This window comes from Vollenhovia emeryi, unplaced genomic scaffold (genome assembly GCF_000949405.1).
Source record: "Vollenhovia emeryi isolate VEMERY1.0 unplaced genomic scaffold, V.emery_V1.0 DF939257.1, whole genome shotgun sequence".
NCBI classification, from domain to species: Eukaryota; Metazoa; Arthropoda; class Insecta; order Hymenoptera; family Formicidae; genus Vollenhovia; species Vollenhovia emeryi.
In genome coordinates, this window is record NW_011967109.1 from 241,452 (window position 1) to 258,001 (window position 16,550).

At 45.2% G+C, this 16,550-nt stretch overlaps 1 protein-coding gene across 1 annotated transcript in view; it reads left to right on the top strand.

The window, feature by feature from the left end:
• The window catches only part of LOC105559723 (headcase protein), a 176,128-nt gene extending 161,105 nt beyond the window's left edge, over positions 1 to 15,023 (top strand). Inside the window, exons 4-6 of the mRNA XM_012008232.1 lie at positions 12,659 to 12,847; positions 13,440 to 13,625; positions 14,014 to 15,023. Of these exons, the coding sequence (XP_011863622.1) occupies positions 12,659 to 12,847; positions 13,440 to 13,625; positions 14,014 to 14,187 (549 nt within the window). The 3' untranslated portion in view covers positions 14,188 to 15,023. The remainder of the gene's footprint in view (positions 1 to 12,658; positions 12,848 to 13,439; positions 13,626 to 14,013) is intronic.
• Positions 15,024 to 16,550: the final 1,527 nt, after the last annotated feature.

Sequence of the window (16,550 nt, forward strand, 5' to 3'; positions counted from 1 at the left end):
ACCGCCCAATTCGAGCGCGTGGCGAGATGTGCGCATAGCAATATCGATCGCCAGGCGGTCACATCTTGCCACGCGCTCGAATTGGGCGGTAGGCCGGCCTAAGACAACGATTTTTAATAATTAATTACTCGTTAACTATTACGAAAATTGCAAAATGGTACAGAACTTTTCCGTTCATCTCGATCCGTCCTACCTTCTCAAAAATTTTGTCGGATATGGAAAGACTCACCCTGTATAAATAATATCTGGCTTTTGTATACAGATCGATAGTGTTCTACTAATCCAACTAAATCGGAGAACGGTATGGCATCATTGAAATTAAGTTTACAATCTTGGAAAAAAATCTATTCACTCGAATGAGTTACACAAAAGCCACATAATTTGTATATTACACAAATGTTTTCGTGAGTTGACAGTTCTAGGAGTAAAAGGTGCAAAAAGCGCACAATCACTTCAGCATCCCCTTATCTTATCTTATCAGAATACCTGCATAATTAAATAGAAAATAATAATTCAGCGTCCTTTTAAGTCAAAGAGTTGTAAAACGTGTGGGTGAAAACGCCAGGATTAAAATCCTATGAATGATCGTTTCAATTCACGTAAGGAATCGAGGATAATCGCCGACGAGAAAATTGACGCAAATTCAATGCGCATTTCAGCAATTAACTTCATTGATCTAAGTGTAATAGTACAAAATCTATTTTTAGTAAATTACCTTTATCGTATTGCGGGGTGCAGAAGTAATCCAGGCGTATTACCTAAATCGGTTCGTTCCGTGAGTGGTAACTTGGCGAATCGCTAGCAACGCGTCCGTCCGAAATGATTAACTTCGCATTCGAGTAGCCGGCCGGCAATTAGGACGATTGCTTCGCAGTCTGCGCTTACCGCGCGAGGCCCGGACCACAATTTCCTCGAAAGCCCTTTACCCGGGAGAGAACGTTCCTGCTTCAGGGCCGGCATGAATGTTCGCGTGGCCGGAAAGTCGCGGATAAAATAGTGACAAATGAAAGGTGAGCGCTCAAAGTGTATTTGTACGCGGCGCGAGGAAATATCTCTTTCCACATCCGACGCATTTGATAGCTCGATCGCTCGAGTAATTTTGGTAAACGACGAACGTGTCGAGTTCCGGTGCCATGGGTCTGCATTTTGAGTCGCAGTCTTAAGCCGGTCCTGCCTGGATTCACTCCGAGAGTCACTTAAGTTGCGCCTTCCATTTTCCCTCCCAACCGGCTGGCACATTAGGCTTACGAAGAGGAGTTTGGAGGACCTGGAAGATGATACTCGTCTTTCTCGCGGCAGTTTTCGGTCGGACACGCATCACGTCGCGGTGAGGACGGCGGCTGGATTTTTCCCAGAATGAAATTAATTCAAATTGTACTCTCAACCACCACTGGATTTGCAAAATTTAAAGAATGTTTATTCTCTTCTTTTTTTTTACTTTAGCCTTTCGGGTCATTGTTAACGGTAGAGAGTCGTATTTCTATTCTTTCACAAGCTACATATATCGCTCCGTGTATTAATTTTAAAATTAATTTCGCAATGCGGAATCTTATTTCACGGCTCCGTATCTAAAGGAAGAATGCGGCCAACAGTCGGAAATAGAGGGCCTGTTACGTTCGCGTGAGTTCGCTTGTAGTTCGCAATCTTGTTAACGCAAGAACAATCTTGCATACCTAAGCCGTTTAACGTAACTACATCAGCGCTGAAATCGCAGCAGTAGCGAACTTCATTAATCGTGAAGCACGCGCAGGGTCGAATTCGCTGATTCCCACTTCGCGCAGCTATACATCTAACTAATGACGAGATATCACTCTCGCGTAATCAAGTGACCCAATGACATCCGATCATTGTTTCGCGAGCATATTTGTACAATTAGGAGCGCTCTTATCGAAGAGTCGCCGTCGCCGCCGGCGTATCGGTTTTAACGAACAAAGGGAAGACGGCGAGTGCCGCTCTGTCATATCCATCAAGACGATGATGAGGCTCCAAATCTTCTTACGGAGGAACAAAGGACGGGACGCTAAAACAAAGTACCCGACGACGATGGAAACGGTCGATGACAAGCGCCTCCTGCCGCGAGGAGCGTTCGCATAGCTACGCCAACGACGCAACGAGATAAATTTCGAGAGGGAGCGCCTTCCCGGTCCTCCCACCCCCTCCTCCCTCCCCGGCCACCGGAGGAGCCACCCTTCCGTGAGACTCGCGCGGCTAGGGTGGAACAACCCCGTGTCTCTCCTTAGCGTCCTGTGGATTCGACCTTTAGCGCTGTCGGACCAGACGTGTACGGTGTATGTACATGGCAAGGACCCAGCCTCTCCACCTCTTCGGCGACGCATGGCTGATTTATACGGACTGAAGGAGCCATATCTCTCCTCTACATTACGGTAGATGCTCTACAGCGCGACGGTACAGGGCGCGTCAAAAGAGCGCGAGCCACTCCGGAGTGTGGCGAGATTATCGCGTCGTAGCTTTACCGAAGTTTCCTCGCGACCTGCTCAGCGCTTCAATGTATCTCCAACACCTACTAGACAGGATACATCGGACATAGCACGTGGTAAATAAAGACGCACCGCCTCGAGCTTGAATATGAAATTATCAACTCGTGGAGATGTGCGAAAATGTTTTGGGTGAAGAGCTGATCACAGCATTTATCGCGGATCAGTGTACTGAGTCAGCTGAGTGTAGCCGTGTTCGCAAATCGTGTTTCTCCGTTGAATTGAAGGGTACAAATCGTTTCACGTAACTGCAGTAATTTTGATGCTCGCGCTGTAGGCGTCGTCGATTCGTTTTGAGACGGCCTGTGCGTGTGTGCGTGCGTGCGTGCCTGCGTGCGTGCCGAGAGCACGTATAGTGATGCAGAACGGGTATAGTGGGACGGCGTGATATATAGTCGTGTCTGGTACCGCTGAACGTCGTTGCAATCTCCTTTAGTGGAAGGGACAGAGATTTTTATGGATAGTCACGGTTGGGGTGGTTCGCCTTGGGCGAGAATCCGTCGTATGAATTTACGTTGATCGTTGTTTTAGTGCGTCCCCCGCAGGAGAGAAGTCGCCCTTGGCGCGGAGAGCGAGAGAGGAAGGGAGCAGCCTAGCTTTAATCTCTCCTCGCGCGAGCGTGTATATCAATCGCGGTATGTAATCGGGTAATCGGAGATAGAACGGCGGGATTTATAGCGCACGTCCTCCGCCGATGTACGCGCTTCTGTACTAATTTATTAGCGATAACTTTGTGCCGCTGCCATTCGCCAATCGATGAAACGTTTTGCACGCGAAGATAGAGTCGGGGGCTTCGGAAGGCCACTCTTTCTTTCCTCCTTGTCATAAATTTGAGAGTCGCGTATTAGAGAGGGAGGGAAGCCGCGAATGTGTGTTCTTCAACACGCTTGCAGTTCGCGGTTTTCCATTTTGCGCGTCTCGCGGGGAGAGGCATTCTTCATCCAGATTAATTTCGATTTTACAATTAAAACGCGGGACAGGACTGAAGCGCTTTGAACGCCGTCCTGTTTTTGTTCTCCAGCGGAACACTGGAGATTGTCCTCCCCCTTGCTCCTGCAGATCAGTAAGTCGTCAACCAGGCGATCCTCTGGATATTAAATTTGAAATAATAGCATCCATCTTACCCGAAAATTTTGGGGCGTTCTCTACCTCTTTACTCGGTGCTTTACTTGAACAAAAGGTGCCATTGAAGCGCTTTGCACTTTTATTATTCAGCTTGAAACTTCAAAGCTCGACTAATTAAACTCGAAAGTAATTTCATTTATTTGTGTACTTTGACGTTAATATATTGTACATAATTTTAAATTAATCTCTCTTAAAACAATTATTTTAGATTTAATTAAATTAAATATTTCTGTGAAATAATTATTTTAATGTCTCGCCGAAGAGAAGTATAACTTGTTATAGAATTTGTGCATCCTTGCGTGCGAATCGCGCGCAACGTAAGAAATATAAATGCGATTTACATTCAGACTGCGAATGGGCAATCCCAGGGCGGCATCGAAGTGGCTAGATTGTATCTCGAGATCTTACGGCTCGATGTTGATACGTTTTAGATGACTATCGATCGCAGGTAGGCAATGCGGAAGCGACAGGGTGTGCGTTCGCAATGCACACGACTCCGGATTTAACTCTCTTTCATTCCGAGCTGCGAGCTCCGAGTCAGCTCGCGGATAAATCAAGAGAGAGTCAACGTATGTGAAAAAAAAGGGGCTTTTCATCTGGTCTTCGTCTCCCATTTTAATTCCGCCTATAATCCGCGAGGGGAGCGCACCCTCCCTGCCCCATCGGCAGTTATCTTCTGCGAATCGCGAAGGGCTTTTTTTCAACAAGGTACAGACAACTCGCGAGCGAGCTTATTGATTCTCCTGCGATATGCACGAAAACCTTTCACGCATGGCACGAATACGCGCGCGTGTACGCGTTCCATTCTTATCGGCTCCGAACAAAAGGGCGAACTGAAAGCTGCTATCTCCCTTTTTAACTTATCGACGATAGTATCATAACGGAACTGTCTCGCCGACGAGACTATCGAAATCTAATCGAGCTATTTTATCGACAAAATAAAAATATAAGATAAAGCCGAAACTTCTGCTTTATATTATTTTTATTTTTTTTTACAAATTATTTCGTCAACTACTGCAAGTGTTGCCATTTCCAGACGTAAGCGTGAAAACCGAGTGAGAAACCGCTGACCAAAATCTTGTAAACCAATGCCCGCTAATGCCCAGTGGGCATTACTTTATCTTATTATCTTATTTTATCTTATTTTATTTTTATAATACCCAAACTAGTGCCCAAAAAATGCCTAGTAATGCCGCAAATCTGTACACCACAATGCCCTCAGTAGTTTCCCCCTCGGTGGAAACCTTCCGTATCTATTTTATAAAAAGCGTACACTGAGAAAAATTGTCATCGTATAAACAATGAAATAGTATTTCCGATGGTCAATTTTACGTTTTCCGAATAAATTATTGATACATCCGATGAAATTTGGTTGAAAACCCGATTACATTTTTCATCGGATATATCCGTTTGTTATTATGTAATTGGATCATCCGATTATATTTAATCGGACATTTTTCTCAACGTATATTATTAACATTATTTGATATCTCTTTCACACATGTATTTAACTATCACTATGCTCACTGTGATTATCGAGAATCGAGAAAGGCTCGCTTTATATTTCGATCAGAGTCTCGTCCCGTCGCCAAAACGAATTCAGGCGAGCACGCGATGCATCCACCAGCATTGTAACTGTACCGGCAGCAGCGATATGAATTCACCCCGCATGATAAATAATTAACGCATCAGGGGTGAATACGTGACATGGCTACCTCGCAAATCTGATAACGACGTGTGCGGCAACAAGACGGAATGTCAAAAACGGAAAACGTTGCGTTATTCTCGTCCATCTGTCCTGCGCCTTCCCTATTTTCGCGAATTATTCAACGCGCGCAACTATGAAATTGTGCAGACGTGGTGCGTTCAATTTCTGTTCGCGAGTCTTTCTTTTTTCATTCGATAGCAATTATAGCTAATCGGCCTACCGCGTCGGAGTAGGAAATAAGCGGTTTAACCGAAGAAAGATAGAGGAGGAGATTACCGAGAAAAATCTTGTGGAGCTTCAGCTCGGTTTGGCATATTTTTCCTTTTGTCTTACTTCATTGGCGGAATCTATGTACAAAGTGCACGTAGCTTATACTTGTACGCAACTATAAATAATATCTATCGAGCATATTTTATTTTATTATTATTGTAAAAGTATAAGGAAATTTATCTAAGTGAGTTTGATTTCGCATCGCAACTCACAGGCTATAATTTTGCACGAGCGTTTGAAAATTGGCAGTGCTATTCTCCTCGCGGTGGATGTGTTGTCGTATGCGCGGTGTCTACGATATTCGGACGCCCTGAATATCCCCACGACCGAACGGCTATCCGAAAGGAAAGGCAATTTCTCTCGCGAGTGGGGTCCCGATAAAATTCTAGGAGCGCCACGAGGCGTGTGTCGTATCAATTGTCAATAATATTAGGGACCGCAATTTCACTCAGGAAGTTCCGTCGGGCGTTGTTCAGCCTGATATCTGTCCGGTTCCCCTTCTGTTTTCCCCGTGATGGCGACCTTCCCTTACTTCAAAGGGGAAAACGGAGTCAGCCGAAGAAAGGAAAAGCTAGCCGGCGATGTGTACGGATAGCGCCATCGATTATTTTCACGCGAGAAGGAACACGAGTTCGGAAAGGGAGGAGGGAGGGTCTCTTTGTTCGGATCTCCTTCCTCGAATGCCAGTGGGTCACTTGCACCCGACGAAGACGCCGCTTCTCCCTGGGGAAGGTTCGGAGAGAAAGAGAAGGAAATGCTTTTCATAGAAAAGTCATATCATCCCCGTTATTCCAATAGCGTTCGTCTGGACCGCACATAGAGTACAGACGTCTCGGAAATGAGAATATGTCGTCGAATCAATGAATTTCCGGCACTGGGGTGAATCAGTTGCGGTCCCCACGCGACCGAGAGTCGTGGGCTAGGTAGTTGGAACGTCGCGACTAGAAGCTGAACGGAGGCCAAAATTCGGTTAATAGCTAGGCACGGATGATCGTCAAGATCGATAGCGAGTGGCACGAAGGAAAGGAAGCTATTATCATCGTAAGACTTCTGGAAACGAAGTCTCGGCGACCGCCATTGATTGTTTTCACGCTAGAAGGAGCGCCCTGACGAGGATCTCTTTGTTCGGCCCGTCTTTCCGGGAACGGCAGTGGGTCACTTGCATGGAGAACGACACGGAGCTAAGAATACTCCCCCCCCCCCCGTCGGAGAAACGAAGAACGGAACGGGGAAACTTTCGGCGAAAAGTTGTTATCGCTTCGGACCGTCGCGCCCTTCCACGTTGAAGAGGACGCGCGGGGAAATCCTTCGCGAATCCTTTGTTCCGGCTATAATACATGGACAGTCCTAAGTAATCCCTTTGTCCCTGATCCCCGACTTTCTATTTTCCATTTAACTTTTCTGAGCCCTCCGGATCAGCTTTCATCACCGTAACTTATAACGCCACTAATTTCGCACGACGGAATTCAATACCGCGTTGTCTTTAGGCATTTAACAGCGCGCAAATTAACATTTTAATTATAAAATGTATATTCAAGCTCCATTTTTTATCTTATTGTGTGTTCTCGCTAATTAATAAATACTTAACATCGGAAAACGCTGTCTAAATACGATCAATGAACAATTAGGAGATTCGTTGAAATAGCTTGGGGAAATGCAAAGATGGAGATAGAAACGTTTCTCCTTCTTGTTTCCCTCTACTTTATCCCACCGCTCGTAAATACGTTTTGTAGACCGTTTTAACTGCTCGAACTCTGCTCGATGCTTTTAAAGAAAGTAAGAGGGCTCGTCTCGCAAGCTCGTATTCGCGTTAACTGGGAATGCAACGAGCGCACCCACTCCTCGAAAGAATTTACGACGCTGCCCGGGTTCTGCGAGTCAATTGTCTGCGCCGGTCAAATGAAGTTTTCTCCGAAAGCAAAAACCTTGCGAGACGCCGCGGCTCTCTCCGTCAAGTATATCACGACCAACGAGAGAAGTTTTACCGAAAAAAAAATAATAAATGCCTTAACATAGAAGAAGTTTCATGTTACTAATCAGCCAAGTTTCATGTTACTAATCAGCGAGCGATTGTAACGAGATTGAATCGTTCGTGGTGCAATGAAATATATTCTGACATTATATGAATTGACGTGATGTCGCGAATTTTAGTATTTTAATTTTAAAATATTTTAATTAGATCCTTTTCCTTTTCGGATTCATCCGAGGGGTAAACCGCTGACCCAAACCACGCACGGAAAAAAAAAGATTTGCTATGACAATCAAAAACCCTGCTAGTCTAGCAAATTTACCGCCGTAATATACGGACAGCCAGTTTGCTATGTTGCAGTAATTAAATCGCAAAGCTGCATAGGATTAGTAATTATATCTAATAAAATTTGATGTTACAGCACGGTAGATTTGTTAGTAGAGCAAAGATGATTCTTTACTACAACCAATGGAAAAAATAGCTTGGTACATGTAACTAATTTTTTTGCTGTTACATAAAAGAAAATTAGGTGCATTAATAAATCCTATTATAGCAAAATTATTAGTTACGCCAACAATTAAAATTAGATAAAGTAATGCTCATTAAAACATTTACTCTGCAATTATTATTGTGGCGATCGCAATATGCGATACTTGCCCTGGCTTCCACGCCTCCCTTTATACCCTACGAGACTGAATTTTGATTCCGAGTTTTTGGCCGACACCATGCGCGGCCTAGCGGCGGTCGGCGAACTACTCAGAGGCTGGCGCTAGCTACGTCTCGCACTTAGCGAAAATGATTTGTTGCAGTAACTAAGATAATTTCAGCAAAAATCGATTTGTTTTATGAACAAAGTAACGATTACTCTTACACACGACTTCTTTGCTGCATTAGCAAATTTACTTCTTTAAAACGTTTAATTTTGTTCAGTAAACTATAGATTTGCTGAATCAACTAAAACAGTTTTTTCCGTGCGTACACCAAAGCCTACGAATGCCCAGTGGGCAAAACATACTTTATCTTACTTTATCTTTATAATGCCCAAACTAATGCCCAAAAAATACCTAATAATGCCCCAGTAATGCCGCAAATCTGTACACTACAATGTCCTCGGCGGATTCCCCCTCGGATTCGTCATTGCGTATGTTCAGCGTCGGTATTGTGACGAGTTTTTGGCCGAGAATATGTGAAATTCGACCTGCAGTATGCCGCGACGTGAAAGCGAAATTGTAGAATCGCGCACGAAGAATACCTCTCACACATCTTTTCTCGCGTAAGTAATTACTTCTCTTCTTTAGGATGGTAGCGGAAGTAGGCGAAGTTCGATCGTAACGAATTTTACGTCCGCCTATATACCGCTTTTTATCGTCTCGCGTCCTATGGCCGAGGCCGCGTTGATGTTAAGGCTCTAAATAAGGGCGTCCTTAGGAACCCTAAAAAAAATCCCCAGCGGTACCTTTTTTTCTGCATCCCCTATGCCTTCTCCCTTCTTTTCCTGTTTTACTCCCGCCGCCCCCGAGAAAATCGTCTCCTCGGCACAATGTACATAAAATGAAGTCAAGCGGTTTTAGCACCGAATACGTCTCCTTCTCCTTTTCCTTTCTTTACCCCAGGAGCGATAAAGTTGAATTCACGATCCTCCACGCCGATAGAAATCATTTAGGACTTTTAATTTGATCGAGAGAGAGAGAGAGAGCGAAATATCTCCCCGTCAAAGCTCTTTCGTCGTAAGCGATATTCCGGCGATTTTATTAAAATATTTTTAAGTCGTGGTTGATAAACTTCCATCGTAGGTGGGCCACTCGATCGCCACGTTTATTTTTCATCAGTTAGAGGAAAAGTTAAGATTTAATTTGGAAACTGCTTGATGTAAGATTATATAAAATGTTGCAATTTCACGTTCCTCGTCAGTGAGCTTTCATCGAGTAATCCTCTTTCGAGAATCTCGTTATATTGCATTCGATGAAAGGCTGGGCCAAGTAATAAGGGGGAAGATATGGTCTCGCTGCCTCGCTAACATCAGTTCTTTATTATTTTGCACTGTCGAGCGTGCGGCGGCGCTAAGGTGGATTTTTCCATTTATTTGTATCGTCCCGCATTATTGAATTCCGATAATCCGCGACGCCGCCGGTGTAAGTCCCTTTACAGTACACCGCGATTTACGATCCACCGCCCCTGTCGTTTCCCGGCGCCTCTCCCTCTCTTTCATTTTTAGGCTTGTCGAAATTATCGTAGTTCGTTCGCCTTTCGCCGCTGTGTCGTCAGAACATCAGATCCTCTTTAGAATTAAATATTCTTCTTTCTAGCTTCGAGTGCCGAAAATATTTTAACATTGGTAGATTACGGGTAGAAAGGGGCGCTGATGAATTTTATTAAGGTTAGGGAAAATTAAAGATAAAACGTTAGAATAAATATAAACAGTACAAATCGCGATTATGTCAACGGGGATGAAAAAAGAGGTATCAAACATAATTACGTCGAAAGCAATTTTTGTGGCTCGCGCAAAGTATTTCGTGCTCGCCCCAGCGCCCGACAGGCTTACGAGTCGCAATAAAATTCTAGGAAGTGTATTGTATCAGCGTTGCGCAATCTTGGGTCCTAATCGAAGTTGTAAAATCCAAGTGTTCCTCCTCAATCACGGGCCCGGGTCGTACATCGCGCGGCAATGCGAGCGACTCGTACGCTCGCGACGTACCAATTCAATTTATTTCTTCGACATTGGCGTTGAGTCCTCACGGCGAGATGGATGGACGGATAAATGGATGTACGTGGCTTGTATGGGTCTCTTGAGCATCCGAGAATGCGTCAAGGACACCTACTCTCTTTCTCTCTCCTTACTCGAATCCACGAATACGTTGGTCGGAAGAGCCGCGCTATTTTTCTCCTTTCTCCCTCGTGTCTCTTTTCTCTTTCGTTTATTCCCTCATTCCCGCATTTTCTTTCCCTGCCTCTCCACTCGTGCCCCTCGGTCACTCCAAGTACTCGAAAACCTCTCCGCGCAGTCTGGAAATATACTTTCATCTTCGAGGAATCTTGCGGATGAACGGGGCGTCACGTATCGACGAGAACAAAGCCAAGTTACTGGGCCTCTGAAATAAATAAGGGAGATATGAAAAATTCACCTCAGTCTGGGCATTTACGTATTGTAAAAGGATAAATGAGACAAGTCTGCCAATAATCGGTAATTTAGTTTCCTTAATGCTGCCGCTACGTACATTTGGAATAATCGTGTTTTCTTTATCAATTACAAAAGCGACCTAATAACGTTATTATAATGGCATGAAGGTCCACGCCACCGCTTCTCTATTCTGCAAACATCCCTTCGGCGTCCATTCTATTTTTTTTCTCCTTGTGGTAACAAAGCAGGAAGGCCGGTTATTTACTATGGTTATAAATGTCGTCTACTGGCGACGGTTTTTCCACCGTCGGCAGCGAAGTCGCCTGTTTCCGTTTCCTTCGTCGCCGTTTCGCTAGTCCTTTCGACGCTACTTTTCAATTTTTCTTCCTATTGCAGCTTCTCTGGCTGCGGAGCGCGCACTTCCTTTCGCCGCCGTTTCACCCTCCTCTTCAGTTCGTTATTAAAACCTTTAATTCTTTACTGCGGTACAAACGTCACCGGCTTTTTCATTTCAGCTCCGGCCCGGGAGGAGTCTGCTTCAACAGACTTTTCTAAGACACTATTAAGATCCACTGATTCAGATTTCTTACAAGTACCTCGTTGCGCTCCCCGCTGCCCTTTTCTTCTCTCGCTTATGAGAACCTTCAGCCAGCGCGTTTTCCGAAACTTTCACCCAGGTTTCCGTCTCGCGGCTGCTCCACGCTTCTTCGTCCCGAATCCTTGATCCAGGCGAAACGCGTTACGTCCCTGCATCCTTTCTCCGTCCAGTCGCCCTTCTCGCTCGCCGCGAAAATCTTTACGGCGTTTCGCAGCCACCGCCTTCGCAGTTTATCCGCTATCGAGACCCGCGCTGCATCCTTCGAATCTTCCACCCTCGCCGTCGCTTTTGGTCTTTTTACGGCAGCGGTATCAAGGGCCCCGCGTACTTTTCTCCCCCCCGGGGGCTACGGCGAGCGTCTCACGGAAACTGGTTTAACGAGCAGGGCGGGCACGAATGAGACGAGCTTTGTTGATGTCGCCGACGTTATTACTTCGCGCGCGTATAAGAGTTGCCGGATGGGGAATTCTGCATTCAAATTATCGTCGCTCTCGCAAGTAGACGGGAAACGAGATCGAACGAAGGGATAGGACATCGTTATCGACTAACGTTTCCGCTCAAAGTAGCCTCGAGTCTTCTACCTGGCATAACACCAGGCGATATTTCAAGTCTTCGAGCTTAAACTTGTAATTAGTTTGAGTAAAAAAATTTATTCCTCTTTTCAGTGTTTCCTTTTCATTATTATTATTTTCCCCGAGGATTGCGGAGAAGGAGAAATTCGCGAATTAACACGAGCACGGGCAATCTCTCTTCTATTTGTATTTATATATACAGGGTGTACTAAAACCACTGGATATCCTTTTAAACATAAATTCTTTAGAAAAGTTCAAGACGAAAATTCCAATACAAAAATGTCGAGGCTATAATAGTTTTTAAATAATAAGCGATTGTATCTCACACAAATGACAGGCCTGAGATTTCGCGCGCTCAGGTACGGCGACATGACAAGTGATAAAAGTGTTTCCATGAACGTCGCCCTTTTCAGCATAGTAACAACCTTCATGGAAACTGCTATTGAACGACCACTTTGACAGCTGCAAACACTTGGAAGTTACAAAACGTTCCAAATTTTTACTTGAATTAAATGAAAAGGGGCGGCATTCGTAGGAACACTTTTATCACTCGTCATGTCGCCGTACCTGAGCGCGCGGAATCTCAGGCCCTGCCATTTGTGAAATATAATCGCTCGTTATTTAAAAACTATTATAGCCTCGGCGTTTTTGCATTAGAATTTTTCTCATGAAATTTTCTAAAGAATCTGCGATTGAAAGGATATTCGGTGGCTTTAGTACGCCCTATATATGTTACTTATACGTTTATACAACACGATTGCGTACGCAACGTAACGATGTGTTTGTTAACGATTTGCTTTCAGATGGAAGACGAGGGTAATCACGGCAACGACGACACGAGATGCTTCATCCTATCGACATTGGCCGCTCTGCAGTGGTCTCGAGTTACGTGCGTCCTTTGTCGCGCGGCTATGCTGGTTTTCGACAGGTACCCCCTGGTGGACGGTACATTCTTCTTGTCACCCAGACAGCACTCGTCTGCCTGCGCCGAGGTACGTTTCTCATTATCGAAAATGTTACAAATATTTTGTGAGCGCTGACTTTCTCGTTGAAGGAATAAACATCTAATTGAGCAATATGAAACTTTTGACGGGTTTAGCTGTTTATTGAGAGATTAAGGCCCGGTTTCACCAACGTTGTTTAACTTTAGGCTTGGCTTCGTTCTTTGTCTCTTTCCATCTGTTGCTTTAGAAGGAGACAAACTTGAATTAAACTAAGATTAAAGTTAAGCGACGTTTGGTGAAACCGGGCCTGAGCTACCTCGACTCAATTAAAATAAGAAGACTTCGTCGATATGTAATTTGATAGATCTCATCCTATCGTGAAATGCTCGGTGAAGACCTCACCATAAGCCTCTTGATAAGCCGAGTACCAAGTATTCCCAGTGTCTGTGACGTGTGCAAATGATTTCTGCACGTTGATTAACACAATTTGATTACAAGTCGATTACTTGAAGAACGTGACGAAATGCCGTAAATCATAGTATACTTGCTATCGCATTTTTCGCGACCTCGCGACCCTACCGCGATACCGCTTTCGCCAGATTCCCACTAGCACGTTCGGTTTTTCGGTGTTTCATTCCAGGTGAAGGTCGAAGGTCGCACGCAGTTCTTGTCAGCCGTGTGCATGAGTTGTTTGGAGGGCAGCGGCGGGCAGCCTGTACGCTGCCGTTTCTGTACCCAACCGTGGGATGGCTCGAGCTTGGTCCTCGGTACCATGTACAGCTACGATATTTTCGCCGCCATGCCCTGCTGCAGCGAGCGACTGAAGGTAAGCTCCGAATTCGTGACCGGTCGACCTCAATCCGAGCGAACTTTGACCCTTTAACGCACGAGCGTTGATACATCAGCACTCGAGTGTAGATGACTTTGAAAAACTTGAACGCCATGATAGAAGACTCGAGTCATCTTTCTCGTTTGCATTTACGTTTATTTATCTCTCTCGGTTTGGCGTTGTTGGATACGACGGTACCTTTTTCGCCGTTGTTAACCGATGGTCCGAAGAAACGACTATTGAAACGGACTTGTATAGTTTGCAACACGTGGCGAATTAGATGCTGCATGCACACGTTCTATCGCGCCGATTCGTCATGCCCCGCCCGCAGCGAAGGGAAACACCTTCACGAAATGAACGCACCGTCGTTCCGTTTTCGTTCCAGTGCAACAGCTGCCAGAAACCCCTGATCTACCCCCATCAGCGACTGAACTTCTACTCGGACTACAGCCGCGTCTTCGGCTGCCCGCACTGCAGGGCGGTCGACGCCCACTTCGTGAAGCCGCTCTCGGCCTGCTTCACCCGCGAGCAGTTTCAGCTCTACAGCCAGTGGCCGTAACCATTAGAGAACTTAGCGAACCGCCGCCGTACGCGCACGAACGCGGCCGACTTGTGTCCTCTCTTTTACAAGTCGATCTCCCTGTTCCGGACGACCGTGCTCTAGAATCCTCCCCTCGCGACCTGTAGGAGACACTTGACGATGGCGAACGCGCACGGGGGCCGCGATCCTTCCTGGCGCGTGTTGTCGGCCGGATCCACCGATGTATTAATTCCTCGCCAGACGCTTTTATTTCGGTCGACAGCTGCTCTTATTTGTTCGTAATTCCCTAAGAATCGTTTTTTCTTTTCTTAACAATCAGCAGACTTCTGTGCGACGACGATGCGCGCGAGCCCCTTGGCGCATTCCCGTAGTACTAATAAAAATTAAGATGTTTCTTTTTAACGTCGATTGTAGATTTGTTTGTCTAGGTTGAACATAAGCGGGAGACGTCGAGTTATGCGCGCGAGGCAAAATTGGTGTACTTCATTTTCCCCCCCGCGTAACGTTGCTCTTTAAGTTTCTTAAGGCATTTATTCGTGCGTTTTGTGGGAGAAGAGACGGCAATTAATCTTTTTATTAGTATGCATTGCTTTAACGATTGTCATTACGGACGTGTCTCTCTGATATAGATGATTGTTGAAAACTAGCGCTACGTTTTCGTTGCAAAAATCTGTACGTTTCATCGTTTGTGCATACAACTTTTTACTACCGAACTGAATCATCTATCTCAGACGATTTCAGAAACTTCTCGGATGACAAGCGATAGCTTCGCCGTCTCCCGTTTCACAATATATAGTGGAATTGCTTTAAAGAAAAATAAAGTACATGAAATAAATTTAGGCGGAGATAAACGATATTAGACACGGAGAGAAAGGTCGATTCCCTTCATTGTAAACGTGTATAAAGAAAAGATGAAAAAAAAAGGCTACTCTCTAGGAAAGATTGGGAGGGGAAGAAAGAAGAAATAACTATCGTTTGTTACTTAGATAATCGAGAACACGTTGTTTTTTTTACATTTTATTAGTTTATACGTTTATGGCGGCCATGTTGATTTTGTTTAAGGATCTACGACTCATTCGATGGGTTTTCAGCGTTGATTCGGTCGGGCGCGCGTCGCGACTTTCCGCGATTTCGGGACAGGAGCGTCGCTGCCGAGGGACGGGCGAAATTCGCGCCGGTCGTAGAGGCAAGAGCAAAACTCTCATCGGAAGAAAATACCAATCGTTTGGGACTACCGCTCGCGCTGTGTACGCGCGGTCGTTTTTTTCGTCTGGACGAAAGTGCACGGCTCTCTCGTTCCTCTGATCCCGTCGTCGCTCGCTCGAGTGTGGGACGATTCTCGCGGAAAGTCATGATCGTCCGAGGTAGCCAGTGTATATAACGTATTAAGTGGGAGAGAATCAAGTGTGTTTGGAGAGGAAGAGAACCTCCTTTTTTTTCTGGCGATGCTGGTCGTTGCTGTCCACCAATAGCGGCCGTCCCACAAACAGACCGCCCACCGTTCTCAAGGTAGTATAGTCGATCGTGTACCTTTTTTACGTTACTTCGATTTTTTTTAAAAAAAAGTATACTTAATCCGCACGTCGGGAGGTATATTTAGGAGATAATATAATGCCCCGGGTGTGTTTGCGCGTATGTGTGTGCGAAACGTAACGCGATGGGGATCGCGAAGCTGCGCGGCTACTACTACTTCACGCCTTCACGCAGCGGTTCTGTTTTCGCTCATCTTTATTGGCCGTGTGTCCGATAGAAGCGAAAGGTGTCGTTTTGTTTGCACGTAAAATTGACGACGGTATGCGTTTCTTTTACACGAGCAATGCATGTTTTTTTTTAACAACGTATACTATGTGAAAAACTCAAGAAAAAGGTTTCAATTTTATTTCGCTGCCCGGTGTTATCGATTCGAGATGCACGAAAGTAACGCATTAATTGCAATCTTTCAAAAATATTTTTTAAGAATTTGAATTTTCTATGTTTTCGTATGTAATATCTTTCTGCAAAAAAAGCTCTGCAAAAAAGATACTGTCGTGAGAGAGAGAGAGACAAGAAGAGGAGTGACGTTAATTTAATTGCTTAATAGGCGCAAACCTTTCTTTTAGCGAGGCCCTGCGCTCCTCACAAAAGTCGCGGGAGTCGCATTATACAGGGTGAGTCTTTCCATATCCGACAAAATTTTTGAGAAGGTAGAACGGATCGAGATGAACGGAAAAGTCCTGTACCATTTTGCAATTTTCGTAATAGTTAACGAGTAATTAATTATGAAAAATCGTTGTCTTAGGCCGGCCTACCGCCCAATTCGAGCGCGTGGCGAGATGTGCGCATAGCAATATCGATCGCCGGGCGGTCACATCTTGCCACGCGCTCAAATTGGGCGGTAGGCC